The sequence below is a fragment of the Gnatocerus cornutus genome, unplaced genomic scaffold, assembly GCF_029298725.1.
Source record: "Gnatocerus cornutus isolate USDA-ARS CGAHR unplaced genomic scaffold, icGnaCorn1.1 ctg00000028.1, whole genome shotgun sequence".
In the NCBI taxonomy this organism is placed as follows: Eukaryota; Metazoa; Arthropoda; class Insecta; order Coleoptera; family Tenebrionidae; genus Gnatocerus; species Gnatocerus cornutus.
The window spans coordinates 1,217,857-1,229,621 of NW_028275378.1; the positions used below are offsets into that span (position 1 = coordinate 1,217,857).

Here is an 11,765-nt window from a genome sequence, read left to right on the forward strand (position 1 = left end):
AAACCGCATATTTCGATGCAAAACGACGATTTCTCGCTGATTTTCGTTGTTTTCTATCTTGAATTCGCAAAGAAGAGCACGAAATCTACAAAATCATGACTTTTTACCAAGATTCAACGGCTGAATTGCAAGAAAACAGCAGAATTCTGCACGAAATCATCAAAATTCTTACAGAAAACCGCATATTTCGATGCAAAACGACGATTTCTCGCCGATTTTCCTTGTTTTCTGGCTTGAATTCGCAAAGAAGAGCACGAAATCTTTTTTTTATTTTTCCAAAAATTCAATTTATAAAATGTTTTTACAATAAACGGACACGACCTGTCAGTGGTTCATATGTGATAAATTGTTCATGCAGAATCAAACAATAAGCTGCAGTATTAGCATCTATATCTCCTTCAGTTTCAAATTCCAAGCGAACATCTATGGTGGTTTGTTTAATTACTTCGTTTTGATATGAACAATCAATGACAATTAATGGAGCAACCTTTTTGAACTTTTCCAAATTTAATAATGGTTCACAAACTGGTTTTTTATTAAAATAATAAGCTTGTTGAAAATGTGTGTACATTTTGTATGCCAAAGCGTACTTGTTGTGTTTGTAATCCAAATTTAAATTTTCATATGGATATGCTTGAGAATTTAAGTACAATTTCATGTTTCTCAAATTGCAATGATCAAAATTGCTTGCATTCTTTTTCAAATTGTTTCTTCGATCAGTTTGAAATCCAACAATGATGAAACGTGGTTTTTGTAGAAATGTTGAGGTTTTCAACACCCAATTAAAGGAATGACTTTCTTGCAAAAGTGGATAAGTAAAAAGTTCCCATTTTCGATGAACAATCTCCAAAGGAATATTTTTATCGATTATGTTTAATATTTTTAACTTTTCATAATCGGATACTGTTACATGAGGCACTTTCCATGTAATTTTTTCAATCAAAATTTGAGCTTTTTCAAGGCCTGTTGTTTCAATAATACAGTTTAAATCAGAATTTGAACGAATTAAAACGAGTTCCTGACGAAGATTTATCACAATTTTTTTATAATCTTCAGCAAAACCTAGTATCATCGAAAGCGGCCAACATACATCAAATTGTCCTGTTGTATTATCAACAAGTTTTACGTCATCAACAGGAAACCAACCAGCATTCATCAAAGCAGTACTTTCGTTTGGTGTGTAAGATACATAACCTTTCAAACTACTGGTAATACCAGGAGTTTTTACACGATCAATTAATTCACCTCCCAGTAAAAAACGAATTTCTTCAAATAGATGGGCAACAAAGTTATTCACCAATTTTCCTTTGGTGTATACAAGTTTTTCATCATCATGTTTTACTAATCTTCCTTGAATATGAAGTTCACTTAATCCTGGCACTGTGAGTAATTCCTGTTGTTGAATACCAATTCGACATTCATCGTTATGCTTAAGTGGAGTGTTTGTATATGCTTGATATGAATGCCATTCCAAGTTGGTTATTGAACTGTCAATAGTTGGTTTTTGAGTCACATTTAACAACTCCATAACTTTTTATTTCACACGCAGTCCTAACGATTGTAGAAATTTTCGATTTTCAGGTGTTAGCGGAGCACTGTTCTTGTTGTGAATGAACGTTTTTGAAACGTTACTAACGTTTTTATATTGCACGTTATTGTTGTTGTTGTTGTTGTTAATAGGTACATTAAAACAAATCACCATTTTTTATATGTTTTACTATTGATTTAATTTACGTAAATGTAATGTTGTCGTGATGAGCTCGTTTCTGAAATTGACCAACTTACCAAATTGATCTGTTATTTTAAGAGTTATGTTTCTAATGAAATCTGTGTTAATTGGTAGATAGATCACGTTTACAGGTTTTTCAATAATTTTATAACCCGGAGGTTCTTTAGGATAAAACGCATAGATGATATGTTCAGCAGCTCCATTTAAATAAGAATTTTTTACAAAAGTACACTCAATTCGAATTAAGTTTACCCTTATTATGTCAACAGGAAAATCTGATTCATGTAGTTTATCGGCTGTAAGTTTTCTTTTTGAAAATCCTAACAAAGATGCTATGGAATTCTTTTTTGAAAAATCGACAACACTATCACATTTTATTTCACATTTTAATGTGTTCAAATTTGCTTTCAACTGTAAATGTATAGGTTTTTCTCCGTTTTTCTGATTTAAAAGTAAGGCTTTCTGCAGGTATTCACCAATGTCTTGCACTTCATAGCTACCAATTGGGATTGCGATGCTAGTGTTGTTTTCACCATAATAAAACATATTATTAGTGTTATCAACATTTGGAATTGCATTATTTACATTAAAATTTAACAAACCAATTTCATAAGCACAATTTTTCTCCAACTCAATAGGAGGATTAAAATCCATTGATAAAATGGATGTTGTATCACTGAAAAGAAAATGATAAGACATCTTGATGCGTGTACAACTGAAATTAAACTAAGTTAAAATAATGTTCTATTAGGTTATTTATTTATTTATTCAGTTAAAAAAGATAAACAAAGATGACCACAATTATACGTATTAAATTTTTGAAATCGCTTATGGTTGTAGAGAATTTGACAAAATCCATTTGAATTAAAATACCTAACCACTTCTTGTGGAGGTTGCAAATCACCAAAACTATCAAAATATTCAACTAAATTACTTTGTTTCCGATAAGCTACCCAATGTGTTCCATTTCCGCTGTTTTGATCCAAATTAATAACACCAGATTCGTTGTGACGTATTTTTTTCGGAAGAACATCTCGTGAAAAGACACCTCGAAAATAAGGAATTTTATATATTTTTGCAAATTTTTCAATATCCAGATTTGTTAAGGGTCTTTTAGGTAGCCCTTTTAATCTAAAAAAAGACCCAATCCTCTTTTGTATGGTTTTAAAAATAAACCTTTGCCCATTGCAATAGCTTCCATCGTTTTATTATGTCTCTCAGATTCGGCTAATGCTTGTCTAGCTTCTTTTGCTGCATTAATGGCTTTCGCAATTCCAGCAGCTCCTCCACCGAGTGCTCCAAGTGCACTAAGACCAGCAAAAATAGGAATTAATGGCAAAATTCCACCGGTTTTTGGGATCTTTATAACACGAGCAGTTTTAATGTTGTTCTTCTTCTTCTTTTTTGATGCTGTTTTTAGTGCCACTAAAATAGCATCTTTTACAGTTTTTGCTTTACTTTTACGAATATTTTGTCTAATGTTTTTAGTAATTTGTTGAAAACTTGTTGATTTTCTTTTCTTTACATTCCTCTTCTTTGATTGTTTACTAACTCTTTTTCTAGCAACTTTTTTTTACTCTAACCATCTTGACTGAATGTTAGAATACAACTAAAATTTACTTTTTAATAAATTAGCTTTAAATGAGTTTCACTCGTTTTGATGAGATATCTTCATCATCATCATCATCATCATTCACCAATTTGCGTTTTCTTCTTCTTGCTGCTTTAAGTGTAACTCGTTCCAAATTATTTAATTTAGTTTTTTTCTTAATTTCAGGTTCATCATCAGTATCAAGTTTTCTTTTTACAGCTTTTTGCATAGTCGAAGTACTTGTTGTTGTTGTTGTATCCATTGGTGAGTCATTAACAATCATTATGTTATCAAGTTTGTTAGGTTTTTCTTTTTTGGATCTTTTTGGTTTTGAAAAACGTTTTGTTTTTTTAGGTTTTGTTCTTGATTCACTTGGTTTAGTTATTTTGTAATCTAAAAGTTTTTGCTTACTTTTTTGAAGATTATTAATACTCTTATCCATTTCTTTCAGACATTGATTAAGAATTTTTGTACAAGTTGTTGATCGTTTAATTGTTGCTGAATCATTAGCATCAGATGATGATGATGATGATAAACCCAATCCTAATTTAACTTTGGCTTTCATTGCTCCTGCAACCCCTAATGCAGCAAGTTTTTCCTTAAATGAAGCGTTTTTAGAATGAAAACGTTCAAGTGCTCTTTTAGCCAACATCTTATCAGCGTTGTGTCTAAAATTTATGTCTTTGGTTTGAGAGTAGGCAATGTCATGATCTTTACAAGCTGCATCAAGTCCATTTATACCAACTTCTCCTCGTTTCAAACGTTCTTCAAGCTTTGTATTTGGTCCACAAAATTGATATCCAGGAAGATGAAGTTCATGTGGAATCGCAAACAATGTTTTATCTAATAAACCGGTACCACTTTGGAAAGTCATTTTTTTTTTTTTTTTTTTTCTACACGAGAGACAGTAACAAACTAATGACTAGTTCTTCTTCTACTGACATAAATAGTACAGTGTTTAACCATTTATATTTAGTCTAAAATCATCAATAGCATCATGAAGATTGTTAAACAAAAAGTGTTGTTACCGATTGAAAACAATGATTTAAATCATAATGAAGAACATAATTTCAAACATGGTGTGTTATTTCCATCAACCATACGATGTTTAGTTATTGGACCATCAAATTGCGGAAAAACAAATATTATTGTTAGTTTAATCGAACATCCAAATGGATTGAAATTTGAAAATCTTTATGTGTATTCAAAGAGCCTCTATCAACCCAAATATATTTATTTGGAAAATTTATTAAAACCTATCAAAGGAATCGGTTACTATGCGTACAACAGTAGTGAAAATATAACAAGCCCATCAGACGCTAAACCAAATTCAATCATTTTATTTGATGATGTAGCATGTGAAAACCAAAATGTGATACGTGAATATTTTAGCATGGGTCGTCATAACAATATCGATTGTTTTTATCTTTGTCAATCATATGCGAAAATTCCTAAACATCTTCTTCGAGATAATGCAAATGTTCTTGTTTTATTCAAACAGGATGATCTTAACTTAAAGCATATCTATACAGATCATGTTGGTACTGATATGACTTTTGACACGTTTAGAGACATCAGTAGTGTCTGCTGGAAAGATACATATGGGTTTTTAGCCATATTTAAAGACTGTAATCTTACTAACGGAAGATATAGACAGGGGTTTGATCATTATATCTCACTAAATGAATAAAAAGCTAATTGACATATGACCTTGCTCAGATTAGACCTGTTTCCAGACCAGATCAGACCTGTTTCCTGACCAGATCAGACCTGTTTCCTGACCAGATCAGACCTGTTTCTATACCTGTTTTGTGTGCAAAAACACACACACACACACACAGCTACATACATCATGCCAAAGGACATTAAAACTTTAAAACAATCTCTTATTGAAAAACAAAAAATTATTAAAAAAAAAATTGAAGTCATTGAAAGAAGGTGAATTCATGCAAGAGGATTCTTTCTTACCGATAACAAAACATTTAAAAACTTTGGAAAATCTTGTTTCCAACGATAAACGTAAACCAAATAAGCAAAAACCCCTCCCCTCTACTCTAAAAGAGGAAGACGATGATTACAACAACAACGACAAAGATAAAGTAACAACACCTAAACGCAAAGGAAAAGTAAAAATTAAATCTGATGTAAATTTCATAAATGATGGGGATGTGTTTACAAACGATGAAGATTTGATAGAAGATTTTGTGCAATCATCACCACCACCACCACTGCAACCAACACCTGAACAGTCTAGAATCACAGATGATATATATGAAGAGTATTATGAACAATACACCCCGCTACCTCGAAAATATTTACGAGAAATGTTAAATGATTCAGAAAATCAATTTGATCATAAATATGGTGTAAGACATGATCCTGACATTGAAGCATTTTTTATCGGAGATTCACGATTAATATTTGAAGATAACAGTCCTAACGTAATTGTTAAAAACAAATCATATAGAGGCACACGTGGTTTATATGAATTGTTATTTAAAAAGAATCCACAAGGATATACAAATGAAGATTTAAATCTGTATAAAGAAATACTCGAGAAAACAAACGCACACAAAAGATATTATCAATTTAATCAACAAATCGATGGAAGCAGACTACTCAAATATAAAAATATAATTGCTCCATTAACACTACATAAAACTAAATCTTTCTCAACAGGTGGTTGTTTATTGAAGGAAGTTAATAACAAACCACTTGATTTTGTTTATTGGAATGATCCAAACGAATTGGTAGAGAGACTACGTTTATTAATTTCTTCTCAACAAGCTGGAAATACAGGACATCGCAACGAGATCATCAGTATCATTGAAGAACTACAAGAAAACGGCATCATCGAATAAACAAGAATGGTTTCTTCAAAACTTACTGAAGCCAAAAAACAAGTCGTTAATGAAATACATCAACAAGCACGAATCAATTTTCAAAGACGTCATGTTATTATTAAATCATTGAATGATTTATTTCAAGCTGATCTTGTTGAAATGATTCCATACGCTAATGAAAATAATGGTTTTAAGTACATTTTAGTGGTGATCAATTGTTTTTCCAAATTTGTATGGGCTTTTCCTTTGAAAACTAAAACTGGTGAAGAAGTCACTAAAAACATGAAAATTGTACTTAGACAAGTAAAACCTAATAATCTGCAAACTGATATGGGTAAAGAATTTTTCAATAAACATTTTGCAATGTTAATGAAAAAGTATAAAGTTAATCATTACAACGTGTACAGTGAAAAGAAGGCATCAATTGTTGAACGAGTTAATAGAACATTAAAAAATCGTATGTGGAAAAAATTTAATTATTATGGGCATTATAAGTGGATAGATTTACTTAAGGAGGTCGTTGATGAATACAACCATTCTAAACATAGAACAATTGGAATGAAACCGATTGATGTACACCAAAAACATGAAAAAGAAATATTAAATAAAGCCTACAATCACATTAAAGTGGTTAATTTACCTTCCAAATTTAAAATTGGCGATCATGTACGTATCTCTAAAATTAGAGGAGTCTTTGATAAAAAATACATGCCAAATTGGTCTACTGAAATTTTTTCAATTAAAAAAATACAGTTAACAAACCCTACCACATATTTACTTCAAGATGTTAATAAGAAAGACATCAAAGGTGCATTTTATAAAGAACAATTACAAAAAGTTAAATATCCTGATGTATATCTAGTGGAAAAAGTACTAAAACGACAAAAAAATAAAGTATTTGTTAAATGGTTAGGTTTTGATGATAATCATAATAGTTGGATTGATAAAAATAACATTGTATAAGTAATAAATAAAAACAAATTAAAAATTATTCAAGTGTATTTTATTTTCTTATTTAATATACATAAACAAAACATGAGTCCATGTCACGACTTTTATCATATACATGCATTAAGTCTTCAAAAGTGCTGAATCTTTGGCTCTGATAGTAGATCTCCTTATCTTTTGCTAAGTCCTCCATCTTGAAATTACCGCAGTACATTTTTGATTGTCTAAAGGTTATCGGATAATAATTCCAGTGATGACCAATTATAGTACCAACTGTCCTATTGGTTAAATCTTTAATTTGAGTTCCAAAAGAAAATTCTTTCAAATCAAAATAAAAAGCTGGATATTGTCTTAACACAAATTTATCCTGATGCACTTCATACAAATGAAAATTACCATCATCTCGTACTGGCAGAGAAAACTTCTCTACTCGTACTAATCTTATTGATTGACCCTGTTGACTAAAACTTACAGCAAGCAAAACACAAGCGAAAAACGCAATAACAGATCTATTTTTTCTAAAATACATTTCTATAAACTATGCTTTAACAACTAGTGCTGACAACAGACTGGAACAATCATCTAATGAACTCAACCATTTTATAGTTTGAGTCGGCCAAGATAAGCAAGATGACTTAATCAGAACAAGTTTCTGAGTCTTGTGATAATTGAGGTAAATTTACATTTTTTAACAATTTTGAAATAACATCACATAATTGTATTAGGTTCCTCCTGGTAGTATCTAGATTTGTCAACATCTGATGCAATTTTTTTAAAACTTCATATTTTTCATCATCATCAGTTTCATCACGTTTCAATTTTTCTTTACCTTTTAGTGGAAACTCGATGACATCCTCATCTTCAATTTGAATACACACACAATCACACATTCGATTCATTGTTATTTGACTTATTATTGAAGATCTCCTCGTTTTATATACCAGATTTAGGCTAGGCTAGGCTAGGCTAGGCGAGTCAGTTGCTTCGCTTCCAACCCCCTTTTTTCCCCTTTTTTTCTTTTTCTTATCTTTTTATTCACCCAAACAATTTTTTTTTTTTCTTGGTTTATCTTTAGATTTTCTTTTTTCTTTTGAACTACTTAACTAACTAACTGACTAATTAGCTAACTAACTAACTAAACAACCAACTAACTAACTAACTACCTACCTACCCACCTACTTACTTCGATTATTTGTTTGTTATCTACCCAACTTTCACATCAACAAACGTATGTGGAGCACATTGGTGCATGGCGTACGTCTCGGCTTCACAACTCGTAGGTTCACGGTTCGAAACCAACACAAATCCACAACAACACTTTCACATTTTTTTTCAAAGATCAATCCAACACAGGTAACTGTCACCTAAGCGATACAGGTAAATATAAAAAATACATTTTTTTCCATTGATTTCAACCTACCTGGAAAACACCTTTAATTACACCTGTGACCACACCCTTCGGGTGACCACACCCTTCGGTGACCACGCCCACCTCGGCAACAACAACCACCAACACCACCTCTTCAGCAGCCTCCGGAATTGACCAACAATACCAGAGGCTCCTGAAGACTTCTTCACCCGACAAAGAATGACCTTCATGAAGGTCATGGACAGATGCGGATGGCATAGGCCATCGAAGTGTCCCAGAACCCCGCGTCCTATACTACTACGACGATTTCTCGCTGATTTTCGTTGTTTTCTATCTTGAATTCGCAAAGAAGAGCACGAAATCTACAAAATCATGACTTTTACCAAGATTCAACGGCTGAATTGCAAGAAAACAGCAGAATTCTGCACGAAATCATCAAAATTCTTACAGAAAACCGCATATTTCGATGCAAAACGACGATTTTTCGCCGATTTTCCTTGTTTTCTGGCTTGAATTCGCAAAGAAGAGCACGAAATCTACAAAATCATCACTTTTTACCAAGATTCAACGGCTGAATTGCAAGAAAACAGCAGAATTCTGCACGAAATCATCAAAATTCTTAGAGAAAACCGCATATTTCGATCCAAAACGACGATTTCTCGCTGATTTTCGTTGTTTTCTATCTTGAATTCGCAAAGAAGAGCACAATATCTACAAAATTATGACTTTTTACCAAGATTCAATGGCTGAATTGCAAGAAAACAGCAGAATTCTGCACGAAATCATCAAAATTCTTACAGAAAACCGCATATTTCGAAGCAAAACGACGATTTCTCGCTGATTTTCGTTGTTTTCTGGCTTGAATTCGCAAAGAAGAGCACAAAATCTACAAAATCATGACTTTTTACCAAGATTCAACGGCTGAATTGCAAGAAAACCGCAGAATTCTGCACGAAATCATCAAAATTCTTAGAGAAAATCGCATATTTCGATGCAAAACGACGATTTCTCGCTGATTTTCGTTGTTTTCTATCTTGAATTCGCAAAGAAGAGCACGAAATCTACAAAATCATGACTTTTTACCAAGATTCAACGGCTGAATTGCAAGAAAACAGCAGAATTCTGCACGAAATCATCAAAATTCTTATAGAAAACCGCATATTTCGATGCAAAACGACGATTTCTCGCCGATTTTCGTTGTTTTCTGGCTTGAATTCGCAAAAAAGAGAACGAAATCTACAAAATCATGACTTTTTACCAAGATTCAACGGCTGAATTGCAAGAAAACAGCAGAATTCTGCACGAAATCATCAAAATTCTTACAGAAAACCGCATATTTCGATGCAAAACGACGATTTCTCGCCGATTTTCCTTGTTTTCTGGCTTGAATTCGCAAAGAAGAGCACGAAATCCACTAAATCATTACTTTTTACCAAGATTCAACGGCTGAATTGCAAGAAAACAGCAGAGTTCTGCACGAAATCATCAAAATTCTTAGAGAAAACCGCATATTTCGATGCAAAACGACGATTTCTCGCTGATTTTCGTTGTTTTCTATCTTGAATTCGCAAAGAAGAGCACGAAATCTACAAAATCATGACTTTTTACCAAGATTCAACGGCTGAATTGCAAGAAAACAGCAGAATTCTGCACGAAATCATCAAAATTCTTACAGAAAACCGCATATTTCGATGCAAAACGACGATTTCTCGCCGATTTTCCTTGTTTTCTGGCTTGAATTCGCAAAGAAGAGCACGAAATCTACAAAATCATCACTTTTTACCAAGATTCAACGGCTGAATTGCAAGAAAACACCAGAATCCTGCACGAAATCATCAAAATTCTTAGAGAAAACCGCATATTTCGATGCAAAACGACGATTTCTCGCTTATTTTCGTTGTTTTTTATCTTGAATTCGCAAAGAAGAGCACGAAATCTACAAAATCATGACTTTTTACCAAGATTCAACGGCTGAATTGCAAGAAAACCGCAGAATTCTGCACGAAATCATCAAAATTCTTAGAGAAAACCGCAAATTTCGATGCAAAACGACGATTTCTCGCTGATTTTCGCTGTTTTCTATCTTGAATTCGCAAAGAAGAGCACGAAATCTACAAAATCATGAAATGAATCATGAAATGATGTGAAATGAATGAAATGAAATGAAATCATCAAAATTCTTACAGAAAACCGCATATTTCGATGCAAAACGACGGTTTCTCGCCGATTTTCGTTGTTTTCTGGCTTGAATTCGCAAAGAAGAGCACGAAATCTACAAAATCAACACTTTTTACCAAGATTCAACGGCTGAATTGCAAGAAAACAGCAGAATTCTGCACGAAATTATCAAAATTCTTACAGAAAACCGCATATTTAGATGCAAAACGACGATTTCTCGCCGATTTTCCTTGTTTTCTGGCTTGAATTCGCATAGAAGAGCACGAAATCTACAAAATCATCACTTTTTACCAAGATTTAACGGCTGAATTGCAAGAAAACAGCAGAATTCTGCACGAAATCATCAAAATTCTTACAGAAAACCGCATATTTCGATGCAAAACGACGATTTCTCGCCGATTTTCCTTGTTTTCTGGCTTGAATTCGCAACGAAGAGCACGAAATCCACTAAATCATTACTTTTTACCAAGATTCAACGGCTGAATTGCAAGAAAACATCAGAGTTCTGCACGAAATCATCAAAATTCTTAGAGAAAACCGCATATTTCGATGCAAAACGACGATTTCTCGCTGATTTTCGTTGTTTTCTATCTTGAATTCGCAAAGAAGAGCACGAAATCTACAAAATCATGACTTTTTACCAAGATTCAACGGCTGAATTGCAAGAAAACAGCAGAATTCTGCACGAAATCATCAAAATTCTTACAGAAAACCGCATATTTCGATGCAAAACGACGATTTCTCGCCGATTTTCGTTGTTTTCTGGCTTGAATTCGCAAAGAAGAGCACGAAATCTACTAAATCATCACTTTTTACCAAGATTCAACGGCTGAATTGCAAGAAAACAGCAGAGTTCTGCACGAAATCATCAAAATTCTTAGAGAAAACCGCATATTTCGATGCAAAACGACGATTTCTCGCTGATTTTCGTTGTTTTCTATCTTGAATTCGCAAAGAAGAGCACGAAATCTACAAAATCATGACTTTTTACCAAGATTCAACGGCTGAATTGCAAGAAAACAGCAGAATTCTGCACGAAATCATCAAAATTCTTACAGAAAACCGCATATTTCGATGCAAAACGACGATTTCTCGCCGATTTTCCTT

General features: G+C 32.9%; 1 protein-coding gene across 1 annotated transcript; it reads right to left on the minus strand.

Moving 5' to 3' along the window:
* Positions 1-301: 301 nt before the first annotated feature.
* Positions 302-1,702, minus strand: LOC148166079 (uncharacterized). Its single transcript, XM_088049448.1, has 2 exons — positions 1,557-1,702; positions 302-1,487 (listed from the first exon to the last, which is right to left on the minus strand). Exons 1-2 carry the CDS (start codon positions 1,700-1,702, stop codon positions 302-304), a joined length of 1,332 nt encoding a protein of 443 aa, XP_087905574.1.
* Positions 1,703-11,765: the final 10,063 nt, after the last annotated feature.